General features: G+C 47.7%; 1 protein-coding gene across 4 annotated transcripts in view; it reads right to left on the minus strand.

Moving 5' to 3' along the window:
- LARGE1 (LARGE xylosyl- and glucuronyltransferase 1) overlaps nucleotides 1–16,323 on the minus strand; it is a 371,084-nt gene that overhangs the window by 63,107 nt on the left and 291,654 nt on the right. For all 4 annotated transcript variants that reach the window (XM_038396618.2, XM_043519916.1, XM_043519928.1 and 1 more), the window contains 2 exons: nucleotides 14,442–14,554; nucleotides 11,273–11,398 (listed from right to left, as the gene is read on the minus strand). In XM_038396618.2, the coding sequence (XP_038252546.1) occupies nucleotides 11,273–11,398; nucleotides 14,442–14,554 (239 nt within the window). The remainder of the gene's footprint in view (nucleotides 1–11,272; nucleotides 11,399–14,441; nucleotides 14,555–16,323) is intronic.

Genomic DNA, 16,323 nt, shown 5'->3' on the forward strand with positions numbered 1-16,323 from the left:
GATGGAGAAAAAGCTGTGGCTATAAAATTTGGTCTGGGATTTCCTAGTGACAGTCTCAGCTGATGAAAATTATTCTCTGTCTAGTGTCAGACAGCCTCTTCACTCATTGGGAATTAAAGAGAAAGATCCTCAAATTAATATTTGTTTCTCTTTATTCACCCCTTTGCCCCTCCAAACAGACTGAACCTGATCCAAACAGATGCATTAGCTAACAATACTTCATGTAAGGTAACCATATTTCCCAAAGAGAAAACGGGACACCCCCAGCCGCTCACCTGAGCTCACCTCCCTCCCCCAAGTGAGGCTGTTGCCAGTCACTGGACCCTGCCAGCTCCCTACATGCTGGAATGCTGCCTCCTTGCCCCCACCCAGCCCTACCTCCCCCCTGTGCGGGCTGGCATCTCTGCTCACCCCCACACACATGTTCCTCCATACCATTCCCCACTTTTTTTGACAAAAATGGGCATTTGTCCCATTGTTCTTGCCAACTGATCAAGTCGGCAAAAGAAAAGGGAACAAAAGCCCACTTTTGAAAAAAAAATGTTGGGATGGCTGGGACAGGGCTTAGAAAAGGGACTGTCCTGTCCAAAACGGGACCGATGGTCACTTTAGCTTCATGTGAACTTGGCTGAATTTTGTTGTGTTGCATGGCAACACAGTTTAACTCCAAGTGCCAGCAGGTATTTAGCCATTACTAGAGGGTGATGACTCCCTTGCTGGCCTAGCTTTAACTGTGCCCCAGACATAAAGGGTCTGATTCACATTTATGTTAAGGCCATTTCACACCACTCTGTCAGCGTAACTGAGAATAAAGCCCAAAGAAAACAGCAAGAGTGGAGCCAGAAGTGGCTTGCAGGAATTATTTCATTTTATGGAGGTTGTATTTTAGCCATAAACATGAAAGCTTTGTATTCAATTTTTTTCTGTGACTTCCAAAGGGATTAACCCTCCTCCCCCTTTTGGGAGTACTTCCAGATGGGGATTTCTGGAGGTCCTGTGTATCCATTAAAGTAATGGCATGAAGGCGAGATATCCCTCATAGTCGGCTGCAACAGACTTCAGTGGGTGCCAACTGCTAACCTAGTAGTGGCTGCTGCATCTCTGCACTATAAACATTGTTCTAACAACTCTCTTTTCTGATATGGAAACCTTTATTCCTTCCATGGCCATTGATATACCAATCAAAGTTTCAGAGGAGCAAATATGCTGTGATGTAAATTCAAGTTGTGAAAAATAAGATCACCTTTAGAAATAAGCAAATCACTTTTTCCAATTAAAGAAATACTTCAAATAAAAATAACGAATTATCTACATACTGTATGATCCGGGGAGACCACTTGGAGCAAAGATATTGCTCTAAGAATTATTCTTAGGCAGTGTTGCTTTTTGTTGGTGTTGTTTTGCCTCTTTCTATATACTCAGAGTCTAGTTTAACTCTGAAATAACATCCTCTATGGTATGCAATGAGAAGTGCATATTGTATAGAAACAATGGGAGCTTTAACCAGTACTGCTGGGATCTAAAACAGATTGAAAGCCATAAAAGATTTACTCCAACAAAAGACGATCTTGAAGACTCCCTGCTTTAAAAAGGGCTTTATTGGTTTAATCCCATTGTGTTTAACTGCAGCAGAGGGCACTGCAAAAAACTAGTCTGAATCCTACCTCAGGGGAACCAGACAAATATAACACTACAAACAAGGGACTGAAGGAAATCTAAGGGGCTGCTAAACAGTTTTAAAGGGTTCTAACAGTTTTGTCAAACAGGCATGGAATGCGAATTGTTCACCTGCTGATAACTTGGACTGCTTTAGGATGAGATCCAAGAACAGAGCGACTAGAAAAGTGCAAGAAAAATGCCTACCAATTAAATCTTTTCTGTGCTACTCCCACAGTCAGGATGATTTCCTTTCTGCATTCCCCATATATTGTGTCTCCTGCCTGAGCACCTCAAATCCTCATCTTGGGGATCTGAACCATGCAAATCGTTAATGAGAATAAACTAAATTTCTGTGTATAGGACTGGCTCCCTTCCCCACAGGGCTTTCCCATCATCACATACTATGTCACATTGCAGCAGAATACTAGTGTCCTGATGCTTCTATTCTACTATGTGGGTGATGATGTCAAATCTAGACAACTGTAGATGTCAACTCTGAATCTCCTTGCTGCTGCAACTGAAAAGTTATTGCGTCTCCAAAAGCTGGTAAGTGTCAAGGATCTGGTGGTAATGATCTAATCAGATTTGAAATGTGTGTCAAGATTCTGTATGTGTACAGATGTCAAGGTTGCATGGAGTGAGCTCAGAAAGATGAATGGAATTGATTACCATCCACAAAACTTGAATTTTTATCAAGAAGGACAAGCAGATTTCAACTGGTCAGAGGACAGAAAGAAACAATGTAACCAAGTCAAGGACACTAGAAAAAGCACAAAACAGATCTATTAAAGGTGAGGGGCTATTTTAAAAAGGAGCGTAATTAATGAAACTCCCTGAAATACCTGAAAATACAAAAGGATAGCAAGCTTCACAAAGCACTGAGCATCTTAACCACCAGCATCAATTCCTAATATACACAGAAGACAATACTGTATGTTTTTTTTAAGTGCCAAGCCCACAAATTCACCATGGGCTCAGACTGAAGCTGGATTGTTTCCATCTTGTGCACCATCACCAACAGCACAGATTCTACAGCCCAAAGATACCAGTGTAACCTTACATGGGTTGGAACAGGCATCACTGAGGGAATAATATGAAGATGATAGAGTTGAATAGATATAGCTGAAGCCATAAAGGGGCTATGAGAACCTTTGTTACTGGGGATGATGCATGATATGGTAACAACTCAGTTTGACTGTTAAGAGTTTAAGGATGAATTGGTGGATAGGGCACTTAGAAATGAAAAATAAGTCTTTACGTGAAAGCTGAGCAAATCTGAACTGGAGATTAGAAAGAGACAATGAATGTAGAACCCAAAAATGTCATTTTTGCAGTGCCCCTTTTCCAGGACTGGACCACACTTTAATATTGTATTGGCTTTCTTTTTTCCCCTTTCTTTTAATTTCCTAGCATTTTAAAAGAAATTGTGAAAAGAGAGAGGTTCAATTTCCAGGACTTTGAAGCTCTGCTGGTGTGGAAAAAAACCCTGCAGCTAGAGTATGTAAACCACTGGAACTGCTTGGTTAGACACCACATAAACATGGGTATCCTTGACTAAGGCCTCCTCAGAATTAAGGAAAATATACCTCTTAATCTTTATTTAGCAATTTATGTCCTAAAAGATCTGATCTTAGAATTCCACACCTATTTAACTCCTGATTAATCACCATTAAGCAACTTGGCACTATCTAAATTTCTACTAATACCATCCCACTTAATCAGCAGCCTTTACCACTCACTGAAATTAGGCTCAATCAGTTCCCTGGAATACAACCAAATATATTATGCTCAAGTGAAGCAGAGTACATTGTAATGATAGTTTACCTTTATACCACGTCTTTCGTCCCAAAGCACTTGGCCTATTATACACTTGGCACACCATGAAAATAAATTTAACTTTGAGATGGAAGATAGCAGAAAATGCTATACAGCAGTGGAGGAAGGATATGTAGCATAATGATGCAAGCACAAACTCCTACTCTTACAACCCTGGCTCTAACATCCACACAGACATCAGAGCTGCAGTTTTTAAGGTCTGGCCTGAAAATTCACACAGTTAACTGCATGGAACTCAGTTAAAGACAAAGTTCTGTGCAACCTTTCCTAGGTTTCAAGTTGCTCCAAGTTGCATCATTTGCTCCAGGGAGACTCAATATTTCAAACTTGACGTTTAGAGCACATAGTCATACCCTCCAGCAGAACACTGTATCTCTGCGTACTTTCTTAAGGCTTGTCTACATGGTGGGATAATGTGTTCTACCGGTGCTTTCTCCTAAAGCATACTAACATGCTGCACATTAATGTGAGGTGTTAGATGATAACTAAGGGTGTATAGTCAGTACTATTTTTTTCTTTATTGAAGCAGATTCTCCCGTGATATTGGAGTGGCCTTTTCCATGATGTGATCTACTTCTCTGGTGAAGTGTCCTTGTTTAGTGAAGGCAGATTTAAGTGCACTTAGGTGTGTGTACTGCAAACTTTCTCTTCAGAGCAAATTCTGTGGTATCTGAGTGCCTGGCTGTAGATAACAGATTTCTTGATGTGTCTGGGGTGGGTGCTGCATCTGTGGAGGCAAGAGTGGTGATCAGTGAGTTTCTTCAATACAGTCATTTGTAGCATTCTAATGTTGAATTTAGTTGTAGTGTCCAGGAAGTTGATGCTGGGGTTGGAGTGTTCTACAGAGAGTTTGATTGTTGAAATTGTGGTGGAAATCTCTGAGAGAGTTTAGGTCTTCTGTCCAGAGGATGAAAATATCATTGATGTATCTCAGGTATATTGTTGATTTTGTGGTGCATTTTTCAGAAATTCTTCCTTGAGATGGCTCATGAAGAGGCTGGTCTATTGGGAGCTACCTTAGTACCCATGGCTATTCCCACATTGGAGAAAGTGTTTGTTGTTAAATGTGAAGTTGTGGTGGTTGAGGATGAAATGGATGAGTTTGGTGCTGTGTTTTGTGTGGATAGCTGAGTGTTGTCCATTCTCTTGTAGGTATTTGAGGCAGGAACCAGTGCCGTCATGGTGAGGAATGTTGGTGTATAGGGAGGTGACATCCATAGTGGCAAGGATGGGATTCTGGGGGAGGTTGTTAATGTTGTGGAGTTTGCAAAGCAAATTGCTAGTCTCTTGGAGGAAGCTGGCACTTTATGTGGCGAATCATGTAAGGATGTGCGATAGGACCCTCAGTGGCCAGGCAAGCTAGTGGCTAGATCGTTGGTTCGGGGGGCTGTAGGCAGCCACGTAGCCAGGTGGAGGGAACAGGGGGAGCGATCCAAAAAAAAATGCGCCACCCGCTGCAGCACTTTTACTCACCCAATGGCGCTCCGGCGGCCAGCCCTCACTCGCTCCGGGTGTCTTCGGCGGCACTTAAGGTCCCGCCACTGAGGTGCCACCAAAGACCCGGAGCGCTGCCGGGTGAGTAAAAGTGTCGCAGCGGGTGGCACCCTTTATTTGGATCGCTCCCCCTGTTCCCTCAACAGGGGAAAATTTAGAAGGTGCCAAGAAATTGACAAGGCGCCACTTGTGCTCAGTGGGGGAGCGGCCGCTTCCCCGCTCTCCCCCTTAGCTAAGCCACTGGCTGTAGGAGGACCTGACCCTCCCCTTCTCCCACAGGTCCTGGCCCAGAGTCCTGTGTTGCTCAATCCCTAAGCAGGGGAGATGGATCTTTCTCCCAACCACAAGGGGGCGTTCAGGGCCTGTTTTCCTGGACTGCTCCCTATGCAAGTCCTTTTAGTTTGGCGCATGGCCCTGCTAGTCAACCGCTGACTGAACCAGGCTCTCTTCTTTTCTCCCTCCTCCAGGCCTGGCACTGGCTGCAGGTATAACGGGGTGGGACTAGCTGAACCCACAGGTGTTCTTTAACCCCTGCTGTGCTAGGCTGCAGTCTCTCTGCTCCTTCACAGGATGGTTTCTATGGGTTCTGATATTCCTTCAGTAAGAACGACGAGGCCAGATATGATGGATCTGCCTGGGTTCCCTTGTTTGTGTATCTTGGGGTGCATGTAGAAGGTCCCTGGGGTGGCTTGATGGGGAATGAGGTTGTAGAGTTTCTCTTGGAGTTGTCTGGGTAAGGATTTGATTGTATCCATGGACTTAACAGAGAAACTCCTTTCATGGATCATTACAACAATTTGTAATACACACCTGCCTGTTGACAGTTAATGGTCCACTTCAAACCCCTTTTGCATAACAATTTAACCCTTATTACCCACTCCATCTAAAATGACCTGCTACATGTTACTCCTTATGCTCAACTATCTGTCACAACTTGTATTTAGCTCAGACACTCTGATTTCTTTCCCCAGACCTGAAGAACTCTGTGCAGTTTGAAAGCTATGTATCTTCCACAAGTTGGTCCAATAAAAGATTTTATCATATCTACTTTGTTTCTCTCTTATCTTAGGATCAACATGACTGCAACAACACTGCAAATAATAATTTAGCAAATTCCCTGGGTCTTTTTACCATGACTGACTTACCAGAATCCTTGTGTGTAAACAGAAATTGAATCATTGACAATCAACCTTCTTCTCATGCTTGACTCATTCATTAAGGTCACAATTCATTGTCAGAGACATAACAATTGTTTACTTTCTTTCATAGGATCTCTGTTGCCATTTGGTCTTTGCCTATGGTTGCCAGGTACCCGGTTTTGGACCGGACTTTCCGGCTGAAAAGGGGACCTAGCAGTGTCCGGTCAGATGTGCTGACCGGACACCAAAAGTCTCATTACCGCGGGGTGGGGGGAGGTGCTGGGTCATTAACCCGCACCAACTCCTGCTCAGCTGGGGCTGCCTCCTACCTGCAGGCAGGTTCCCTTGTCAGACTGCAGCAGCTTCCATCCCAGCCCAGGAGCAGAGGGAGCCCATCTGGGGTGGGAGGGAAGTGGAGACGATCCAGCGAGTGACACTGGGAGGGGGGAAGAGGAGTGAGCGACAGGGGCAGGGCCTTGAGGGGAAGAGGCAGAGAAGGGGGTGGGTCCTCAGAGGAAGACTTGGAGCCTTGGAGGAAGAGGCTGGGAGGGGCAGGGCTCGGGGGTCCAGTTACCAGCAATTAGAAACGTGGCAACCCTATCTTTGCCAGACCACAGTAACTGACATTTCTTCACAGACAAGAACACACCTTTTGCCAAAAGGGAAAAGCAAACATAGGTTCCCATCCAGCAAGAAACTCTGCATGCAGGCTGAGCCCCACTGATATCAGCACCACTGAGTATATATGTACCTCCAGCATAATAAGCTATTATCTATACAGTGTGAGTAGCAGTGCTTCAGCACTTTTTGCCTGATGTACTGTGCCCCTCTTACGACTTCTGTAAGAATGGCTCACATTGAACATTTTGAGCCGGATCCTCAGCTGGTATAAATTGGGATAGCTAATTTCAACAGCCACCAAAAATCTGGGCCTCTCCAATTTAAAAGAATAAAAATTGCTAAAGAAGATATTAAGGCAATTTAGGAGGAAAATGCACAGAGAAAAAGAATGATTAGAATTCTATGCAGTTGACAGGATATATGCAAGAGCTTCCTACACCTTCATAAAGCATGCTGACCACATTGTGCTTCCATTATTCAGGGCTGTGAACAGAGCGGCAGAATACTTGAATAGCAGCTAACTATGAAGCGTCCCTAAGTTTATTTTACATAATGTTGTATGTAATGATGACAAATCCTCAAATCCTATGGACTTTGAGACCAGATGGAATTAAACTGGTATATTTTCTGCTTGATGGGAAAAAATGCAGTTTCATTTGACTCGAATAATACTAAAGCCTGGACCAGCTTTAGTCTGGAATTTAAATCTCTTCCAGTATTTCCTTTTTCCCCAAGACATCCTTCTTAATCCTCCAGCACCAACTTTATAATTCATCTTTCTCTCTCCCCTGGAGGCCTCTACTACCTTATTCTTTACTCCAGTCTTATTCACCATGAAATTCAGGATGTGCCAAAATATGGTGTTGTACCATTTATATCAAATGTCATGGAAACTGACTAATTTACAGATTTAAAAAATATGCCTTCAAACGTGTGTTAAATATGTCTGCTGCACAGTTCATGTAAAGACCACATACTGACACAGCTCGCATTGTGTTAGAAACTAGAATCTCACTAAATGCCATAATGCTAATCAACAAATTAAAAAATGCTCACAAAAATAAAATAAAATAACTCCAATCCTATGGTCTCACATTATGGATCAGTTCCTCAGCTTCACAGAAGTCAATGGAGCTATGCTTATCTATATAAGCTGAGGCACTGACCCAATAACTCAACAAAGATTTATGCCCCTGATTTAGTAAAGTACTTAAGATCATACCTGATTTTAGGCTTCTAAGCATGGGCATAGTTTGGGGGCAGGTGCGGGGAGGGTATTGCCTCCTCCCCAAACAGAGGCAAGGTATGAGGAAGGGGGTTTCACATGGGGTCTCGTGACACTCCCCCCCTGCATTTCTGCAAATGCTAAGCTGCCCTGCAGGGCTTGCTTTGCTTGGCCTGCCCGGGAGGGGGGCTCTGACCTTCCCACGCTCCGCCTCCTTCCCCACACCCTCCCTGGCATGTTTCAGTTCAAGGGGAGCGGAGAAGGCGGTGGGACGGAGCAGCTGTTCCCCTGGGCTTGGGTCGCTGCCTTGGCAGTTGGACACTGCCTCCTTGGTCCTAGTGCCTGCCTGTTTCCTGTACAATGGTAAGTGCCCGCGGGGGGGCCGGGCAAGATGGTGCTAGGGGAAGGAGGGTGTGTGGAAGAGAAAGGGATGGGATGGGGGGAAGCAAGAGCCTGGCAAGTGGTGTCCCCTTGGTGGTGGCAGCAGCCCCTGCAGGGAGGCGGTCCCAGCAGCACCAGAGCATTGACATCACTGCAGCAGCTGGTGCTGGAGTGTTGGCCAGCAGCAGCTGGGGCTCCCCAGTTAAGCCAGCATATCTGCCCCCCAGCACCGGCAGCCCAAGTACCCTCAAGGTGGGGGGAGAGAGCCAGTGAGCCAAGGGGACTGGTTTCAGCGTTCACATGTGTATGCATGCATGTGCACACGTGCGTGCTTCGCCCCCCTCCCCAAATATAGCAGTCACACAACGCCTATGCTTGTAAGTACAACTGACGCTGGTGGGACTACTCATGGGGTCATGTTCCCCCCCCAACAGATTTCTGCCAGGGTTCACGCCAGAATGTGGCCAGCAGCAGCCTTTTGGCACTGTCTATGGGGGAGGAAAGGGATGTGAGGTGCTTCCAGCTGCAGGAGAGGAGGAGGGAGGGAAGGGATGACCTGGCCTGTGTCTTTGCAGAGCTCATCTTCCCTGCCCCCCAGTACCCCCTTTTCCCTGTGGCTGGAATCAGCTTGTCCCTTCCTGCCTGCACAGTGTTGAAAGGCAGCTAACATCTCCAGGCTGCTGCTGGCCACCGAGATAACCCAGCCGCCTCCTGTCCCCTGGCTACAGCGCGGGCAGGAAGGGATTAAGCCAGTGGTGGGAAACCTGCGGCCCATCAGGGTAATCTGATTGTGGGCCACGAGACATTTTGCTGACATTGACCATCCGCAGGCACGGCCCCCCCGGAGCTTCCAGTGGCCGCGGTTCACTGTTCCTGGCCAGTGGGAGCTGTGGGAAGCAGCGGCCAGCACGCCCCTGCGGCACACTGCTTCCCACAGTTCCCATTGGCCGGGAACAGCGAACCCTGGCCACTGGAAGCTGCGGGGGGCTGTGCCTGTGGACGGTCAGCGTAAATAAAATGTCTCGCGGCCAGCAGTCCGATTACCCTGATGGGCCCCGCATGCGGCCTGCGGGCTGCAGGTTGCCCACCACTGGATTAAGCCCTAAGGATGCATTATGCACCAGACCCCAGGGAACCTGACTGCAGGGGCTTCAACAAACCTGACCAGAGAGGTGGCTCAGCAGGGGAAGGTGCCTAGGGTACAGAGCAGCCCCACTCTCCCTCGGGGCCGGACCCAGAGCAGGGTGGGCGGGTGAAGAGGGTGCTAAGCCCCTGCCCAGAAAGCTGATGTGGAGCCTGCAGGGCCAGGGTGTGAACAGGCTGGATATTGCTCCCCACCCCCACCACTCCAGAGCTTAGCTGAGGGGTGGAGAGGCTTCCCTGTGACAGTGCTTTGTGGGGCTTTGGCACATGCAGGGCTCGGCTCCTCCTGGCCAACGCCCTGGGCCAGAGGGTCTTGGGCTTTCCCTGGGTGCTGGCCCATCAAGAGCCAGTGGGGACAGGAAGGCGCCTGCCAGCCAGGCTGTTGGTGAGCTGAGCACTCCAACCGGGGGGAAAGGGGGGGGCGGGATATGGAGGAGAAGCGGGGCTCGGGGTGTGAAGGGGCAAAGCAGGGAGAGGACCAGTGAGAGGGGGAGCACATAAAAGGCCGATGGGTGGGCAGTAAAGGTGACACATAATCAGTCGCTGCCTGGCACCTGCCTGCACTTACCAGCCATCACAGATCAAAGTGCGCAGCCAGTGCCGGTTGGAAACGGGACGGGTACAGGGCCCTGCTGGCTGAGAGCTGGCACGTGGTGGGGGCTGCGCTGACGGACCAGCAGGGGGAGTGGCTGGCCTTGCACACCCACCCCTATCATTGGCCACTGGACCCCCCTGCCCCACTCACCGTTGCTGGGCGGGCAGCTGGCAACCAGGAATCTGGCCAGCACCAGGACCTGCCAGTACTGATGGCGGGGGAGACAGAAAATACGGGACATTTTACTAATTTTTAAGAAAAAGTCTGGACACCTGCAGGAGGGCTTAAATTCGGGACTGTCCCTTTAAAAACGGGATATCTGGTCACCCTACCACTAGACCCACTAAATGGATCCCTGCTGCATCGATTGCAACAGCATCAATCTCCCCACAGTGAAGTCACCTATCGATTTCCTCTTCTATGCTCTATTTCATCACAGTGAAAAATGTGTTACTGAGTATTCGATTGATATTGTAGCATTACTTTTTTTGTGCTATATCCTGTTATCCTTACTTGGTTTCTACTCAGTCCTTACTCAGGGGAAGTCTTAGCGAAGTCAGTAGGAGTTTGCCAGAAAAAAGAGCTGGTAAATGCTGAGTAAGAACTGCCTAATGTCCTTAGGATTTGGTCCCCCATACACCATAGAAACAAAGAAATGTGGGCCCAAAGAGGAGGTCAAGAGTTCATCTAGTTCACCCTTCCCCCCCCCCCCACCTCCCCTGCTGAGGAGACAGTTCAGTGCAGGGTTACACCATCCTTCCGCTCCTCTTTGTGAAACTCTCCATATCAAACAATTCTATTTAAAAACTCTTGCAGCATGCTCAGAATACAAGGGTGATATCATTCCCTGTTCAGGAGTAGTAAAGTACTGAAACAGCAGTGAGTGCTGCAGGTCAAGCTTAAGAACACTGGCAGAGACGTAGTGTGTGTGGGTAAGGAGGCGGTGCAGCATCTGTCTGCACCCAGCCTAGCTCTAGGCAGTGTTATCCATCTTCCATTTTCACGATTACAAACATGCAGACCAAAACAAAAGCACATTTGTTCTCTCAGCATTTACTGCCCAAAGAATGCACACAGGCCATCCCTTATGCTTCATCTCCCTGCCACTGTGGGAACTTCCATTTTATCTCCCAAAACACAAGATCCAAGTCACTGGGTTGCAGCTGCACCTAAACATACCTTTAGGTCAGACACATCCCTGTAGCACTGTTCAGAACGGGTGTGGTCAGACAGCTGCACATTCCAGAAACATGGAAGCTGGTAGACAAGGAACGGGTTCTGCTTGATGACTGCATTGAAGATATCCTGGCAGACAAAAACAGAAAAACAATCAGGTACATCATTTCAGCAGACAGATGATCAATCACATCTCTCTGAACTGACTCTCTTCAGTCCTTTGCTCAGAGAGCAAGTGAGAGGGAGAATAGGGAGTTATTACATTAAGCTGTCAGCTCTGCAAACCTAGCTTCACAATTCTGCTTTGCTTAAAGGTGCTGGAACCCCAAGGGCCAACTTGTAGGTCTGAACTAAAGGAAAACAGACTCTTTTTCATGCGCAATGCTAGCAGACTGCACCTGGGTTTTCAAAACAAGTATTTTGTACCATGGGCCAAAACTGTTTTTTCTCCATCATGGGGAGTACTATGTGGCAGATGGTGAACTGCCTGCTGTTCCTAAGTACAGCATCAATTTTCAATAAAAGAAAGAAGAGTGATCCTGGCAGTTACTGTCCCTTATGATGAACTACCAGTAGGAGTATTAGTTATTATTTTATATTGCTCGCAAGTGCTCTAAGTGTTTCACAGAAAACACATGTGAGACAGGGCTACAAAACAGTTTACAGTGTAAGTGCCACTATGATCTGCTCTTATGAAGTCATGCAGTGGGAGGGGAAAAATGGTCTTTGTGCTTAAGATACTAGAGCAGGAGTCGGCAACCTTTCAGAAGTGGTGTGCTGAGTCTTCATTTATTCACTTTAATTTAAGGTTTCGCATGCCAGTAATACATCTTAACGTTTTTTAAAAGGTCTCTCTCTATAAGTCTATATATTATATAACTAAACTATTGTCGTATGTAAAGTAAACAAGGGTTTTCAAAATGTTTAAGAAGCTTCATTTAAAATTAAATTAAAATGCTGATCTTACGTTGCTGGCCCGCTTAGCCCGCTGCCAGCCTGGGGTTCCGTTCACCTAGGCTGGCAGTGGACTGAGCGGGGCCTGCGATCAGGACCCCGGCTGGCAAGGGGCCGGCAGCCAGAACCCCAGACCAGCAGCAGGCTGAGTGGGGCCGGCGGCCAGGACCCCAGACCAGCAGTGGGCTGAGCGGCTCAGCCCGCTGCCCGTCTGGGGTTCTGTCCGCTGGCTCCTGCCAGCCAGGGTCCTGGCCGCTGGCCCCGCTCAGCCCACTGCTGGTCTGGGATCCCAGCCCCGCCCATATAGAGTGGATACCTACCTTCTCCCTGATTCTAGCCCATTCTCTTCCTCTCTCTGCACTGAGCTGAGGGTGGGAGTGCACTGAGCACAGGGCTGGGGGTGAAGGAGCAGGCTGGGGGTTGGGGTGTAGGGTCTGGCCAGGAGCTAGAATGAGGGAGGGGGCTCAGGGTTGGAGCAGGAGGTTTGGGGGTGGAGTGCTTACCTGGACAGCTCCCATTTGTTATGAGAGGTACAGGTCGGAATGTGAGGGGGGGACAGGGGGTGCAGGAGCTCCCATTTGGTGCTCAGGGTGAGGATGGGAATGTGGGGGTGCAAGAGTCAGGACATGGCGTGTGGGGGGGCTGGGTATGTGTGGGGGCTGCAAGAGTCAGGGCAGGGGGCTGGGGATGTGTGAGGGGGTGCAGGAGTCAGGGCAGAGAGCTGGGGCATGTGAGGGGGGTGCAGGAGTCAGGGAAAGGAGTATGGGGGTGCTGGAGTCAAGGCTGGGGTCGTGGGGAGGTGCAGGGGTCAGGGCAGAGGGCTGGGTGTGTGTGGGGGGGTGCTGGAGTCAGGGCGTGCAGGGTCAGGGCAGAGGGGTGGAGTGTGTGGTGGGTGCAGGGATCAGGGCAGAGGGCTGGGGTGTGTGGGGAGGTGCAGGGGTCAGGGCAGAGGACTGGGGTGTATGCGAGGTGCAGGGATCAGGGCAGAGGGCTGGGGTGTGTGGGGAGGTGCAGGGGTCAGGTAGAGGGCTGGGGGGGTGGGCTGGTCGTGGGGGTGCTCCCAGCCCCTTGCCAGGAGCAGCTCATGGCAGGGGGTTGGAGGGGATATGCCCTGATTCCACCCCCCTTCCCCAGGACCCCATCCCCACCTCTTCTCCGCCTCCTCCCTGGAGCAGCAAGCGCGCTGAGGCTCTGCTTCTCCCCCTCCCCCATAAGGGCCATCAGCTGGTCGGCGGCAGGGAGGGAGAGGAAGAGGGGCAGGAACCCAGCACGCTGGGGGAAGAGGTGGGGGAGGGAGGAGCTTGCCTGCCCTGCAAGGAGAGAATGGTGGGCGGGTGGGGTGAAGAAGAGCGAGCCGGGCCGGGCAGGATTTTTAACGGCACACTGCTGCCTCCCGGGTCCCGGCCTGGATTTGGCAGCGGGCTGAGCGGGGCTGGTGGCTGGGACCCGGCAGGCAGCAGCGTGCCATTAAAAATCGGCTCATGTGCCATCTTTGGCACGCATGCCTTAGGTTGCCGACCCCTGTGCTAGAGTAAGAATCCAGGGATCTCGGTTCAATTCCCACCTCTGCTATGTGTTCTCCATGTGATTTTGGGCAAGTCACTTATGATCTGACTCAAAGGCCACTGAAATCAGTGGGAGTCTTTTAATAGACTTCAGTGGGCCTTGGATCAGCTCCTTAGTTTCTCCGGGCCTGAGTTCCCCATCAGTAAATGGGGACAGTAATCCCTCCTCACTTAACAGGGGTATTGTGAGGATAAATACATTAATGTTTGTGAGATGCTCATATTCAGCAGCGATGCAGGCAACAGAAGTATCCAGAGACTGACAGAATCAAAATCATCATTTGTCAAAATGAAAATAACGAAAGCAGTAGAGAAAGAAACAGTTTTTTCAAGCTTCAAAAGTCTGGAGTCTTTCAAAGAAAGAATGAAAGGCTAAAGAAAGGCTATAAAAAAGAAAAAGTCTTCAACTGTGTCCCTTTAAAAAGCATCTGTGCATCAGAGGTAAAAATTTCAGTCTGTAAATAGGAGTCTTATGGATAAATCTCTATCTCCCACATTCAGAAATTTCTCCAGAAAGACATGGCAATGAGTTCTATCTGTTTAAGAGAACGGCAGGACACCTACCTATCTACCTTCCTTCCTCTCTCCCTCCCCAACCCCAATCCAAGGAGCAATGTTTGTACCAGGTCTTCAAAACTGCCTGCTCAACCCACCTGGTCAGCCAGTGAGGTTGACAGCATGCTCATTAACTCTCTTTCAGCAGTGAGTCTCCACATCTGCTCCCATTTCATCTTTCGCAGCTTATCCAGAAGTAGCAGGATAACCCCTAAAGAGACAATGCAATGCAGGGAAAGAGAAGTAATAATGTAATGTGCAAAGCAAGGACCTTCATGCCTAAGTGTTGCATCACTGCAGTCAAAAGAAGAACATTTTGCAAATACCAGAGTTGGAAGCTATTCCATCTGCCAACCCGTGCTTTTGATTGAAATCAGGATAAATATTTTCATGACACATTATTTACAGACATAATCTAGCTCTAATAAATAACAATTTTGAAGGAGAATGTATTATAATTATTATTATTAAAGTACTTCTCTGTTACAGTGGTGCCCAAAGGTTCCACTCAGGATTGTTACCTCATTGTGCTGGGTGCCATACAAACACAATAAAGTAAGACAGTGTCTGCCCCAGAAAGCTTACAACCTCAGTAAGGACAAGATACAACAGGGAGTATAGAACATCAAGTGGATGGGGAAAACTGTGCTTGAAAGGCAGAGGAAAAACTGAGGGACAACAGACAAAAGGAAGACAAAAGCTGGGCCAGAGGGTGGTGTTACAGGTAGAGAGGGGAGCAGGTGAAGAGCTGGGGGTGGGGAAAGGTGCTGAACATCCAGCAGGGCCATTACATTGACCATAGAATTAAGCCCGATTTCAGTCTGGCTGGCCTGGACAGTAGGGTATTGCTGACAAACTGAACTGCTACACCTGGTCACATTGAAGAGAGTATTTTCCAAGTCAGCTTTTTTATTCCAAAGGGACTTAGATGGTAGTTTCCAAGTGAGAAAAAATGTGTCTCACGTCATTCAATAGTGACCCCATTGCAGCTGCTTTAAGAAGGGAAGTTATGGGCGCCAAAGGGAACCCTGTCAGATTATTCTCTGCCAGAGAAATGGTGGTGATAATACTGGTTCTTGAGAATGGGTGTATCTATAATCAGCCAGATTCTGCCATCCTTACTCACACTGAGCAGAAGATTAGACCATGAAAAGTCCTGTTGATTTAAATGAGTCGACATTTAATTCTGGCCCCATTAAGTTTTGCCATTGACGTCAGTGGCACTGGGACGTCACCCCTAAAGTGAAAAGTATTACTCAGTGTAAGCCTGGTAGAATCTGATTCCATGTATTTATTTTAACCATTTATGGCCAGATTGCAAATCCCTTATTTCCAATGGTGAGCAGTTACTTACAGGAGCAGTCCCACTGACTCCTATGAGATCACCATTGTAAGTAAGGGAGGGGTCATAATCTAGCCCTCGTAGAGAGCCTATCACTGTGGCAATGAGCATTAAGCAAGGAAAAACAGGAGAGAGACCAGGATCCTCAGATCAGAAAGTAACGTTTAGCAGGAAAAGAGCTCTACATTCATTCTTCTTCTTTGGTTGTTTTGTTTCTGGATAGAATTATACTACTTGTGGATGCAGAAAATGCAGTAGAAGCAATGTAGCTGGATTTAAGTAAAACCTTTAATAGAACGCCTTACAACACCTTACTTGAAAAAATTAATTCACATGGACTTAGATAAGAATGCTGTCATGGGGAATGAAAACTGTCTGAAGGACAATAAACAAAGAGTACTAATAAATGGCAATGTATCATGTTGGTGGGAGGTGTCTAGTGGGATCAGTGATAGATTCTCATTGGTGTTCTGGAAGAAGGAATAAACAGAATATTAATAACATTTGCAAGTGATACTAAACTGAAGGCGTTGTAAAAATTAGCATATTTTAATGATAACTAAGTGGGGTTATAGCAACTACCCTCAAATATTTGAAGAAGCAAATACCAAACAGGGAGAAAAATTATTTGGGGGAGC

Source organism: Dermochelys coriacea, chromosome 1, assembly GCF_009764565.3.
Source record: "Dermochelys coriacea isolate rDerCor1 chromosome 1, rDerCor1.pri.v4, whole genome shotgun sequence".
Taxonomy (NCBI): domain Eukaryota; kingdom Metazoa; phylum Chordata; order Testudines; family Dermochelyidae; genus Dermochelys; species Dermochelys coriacea.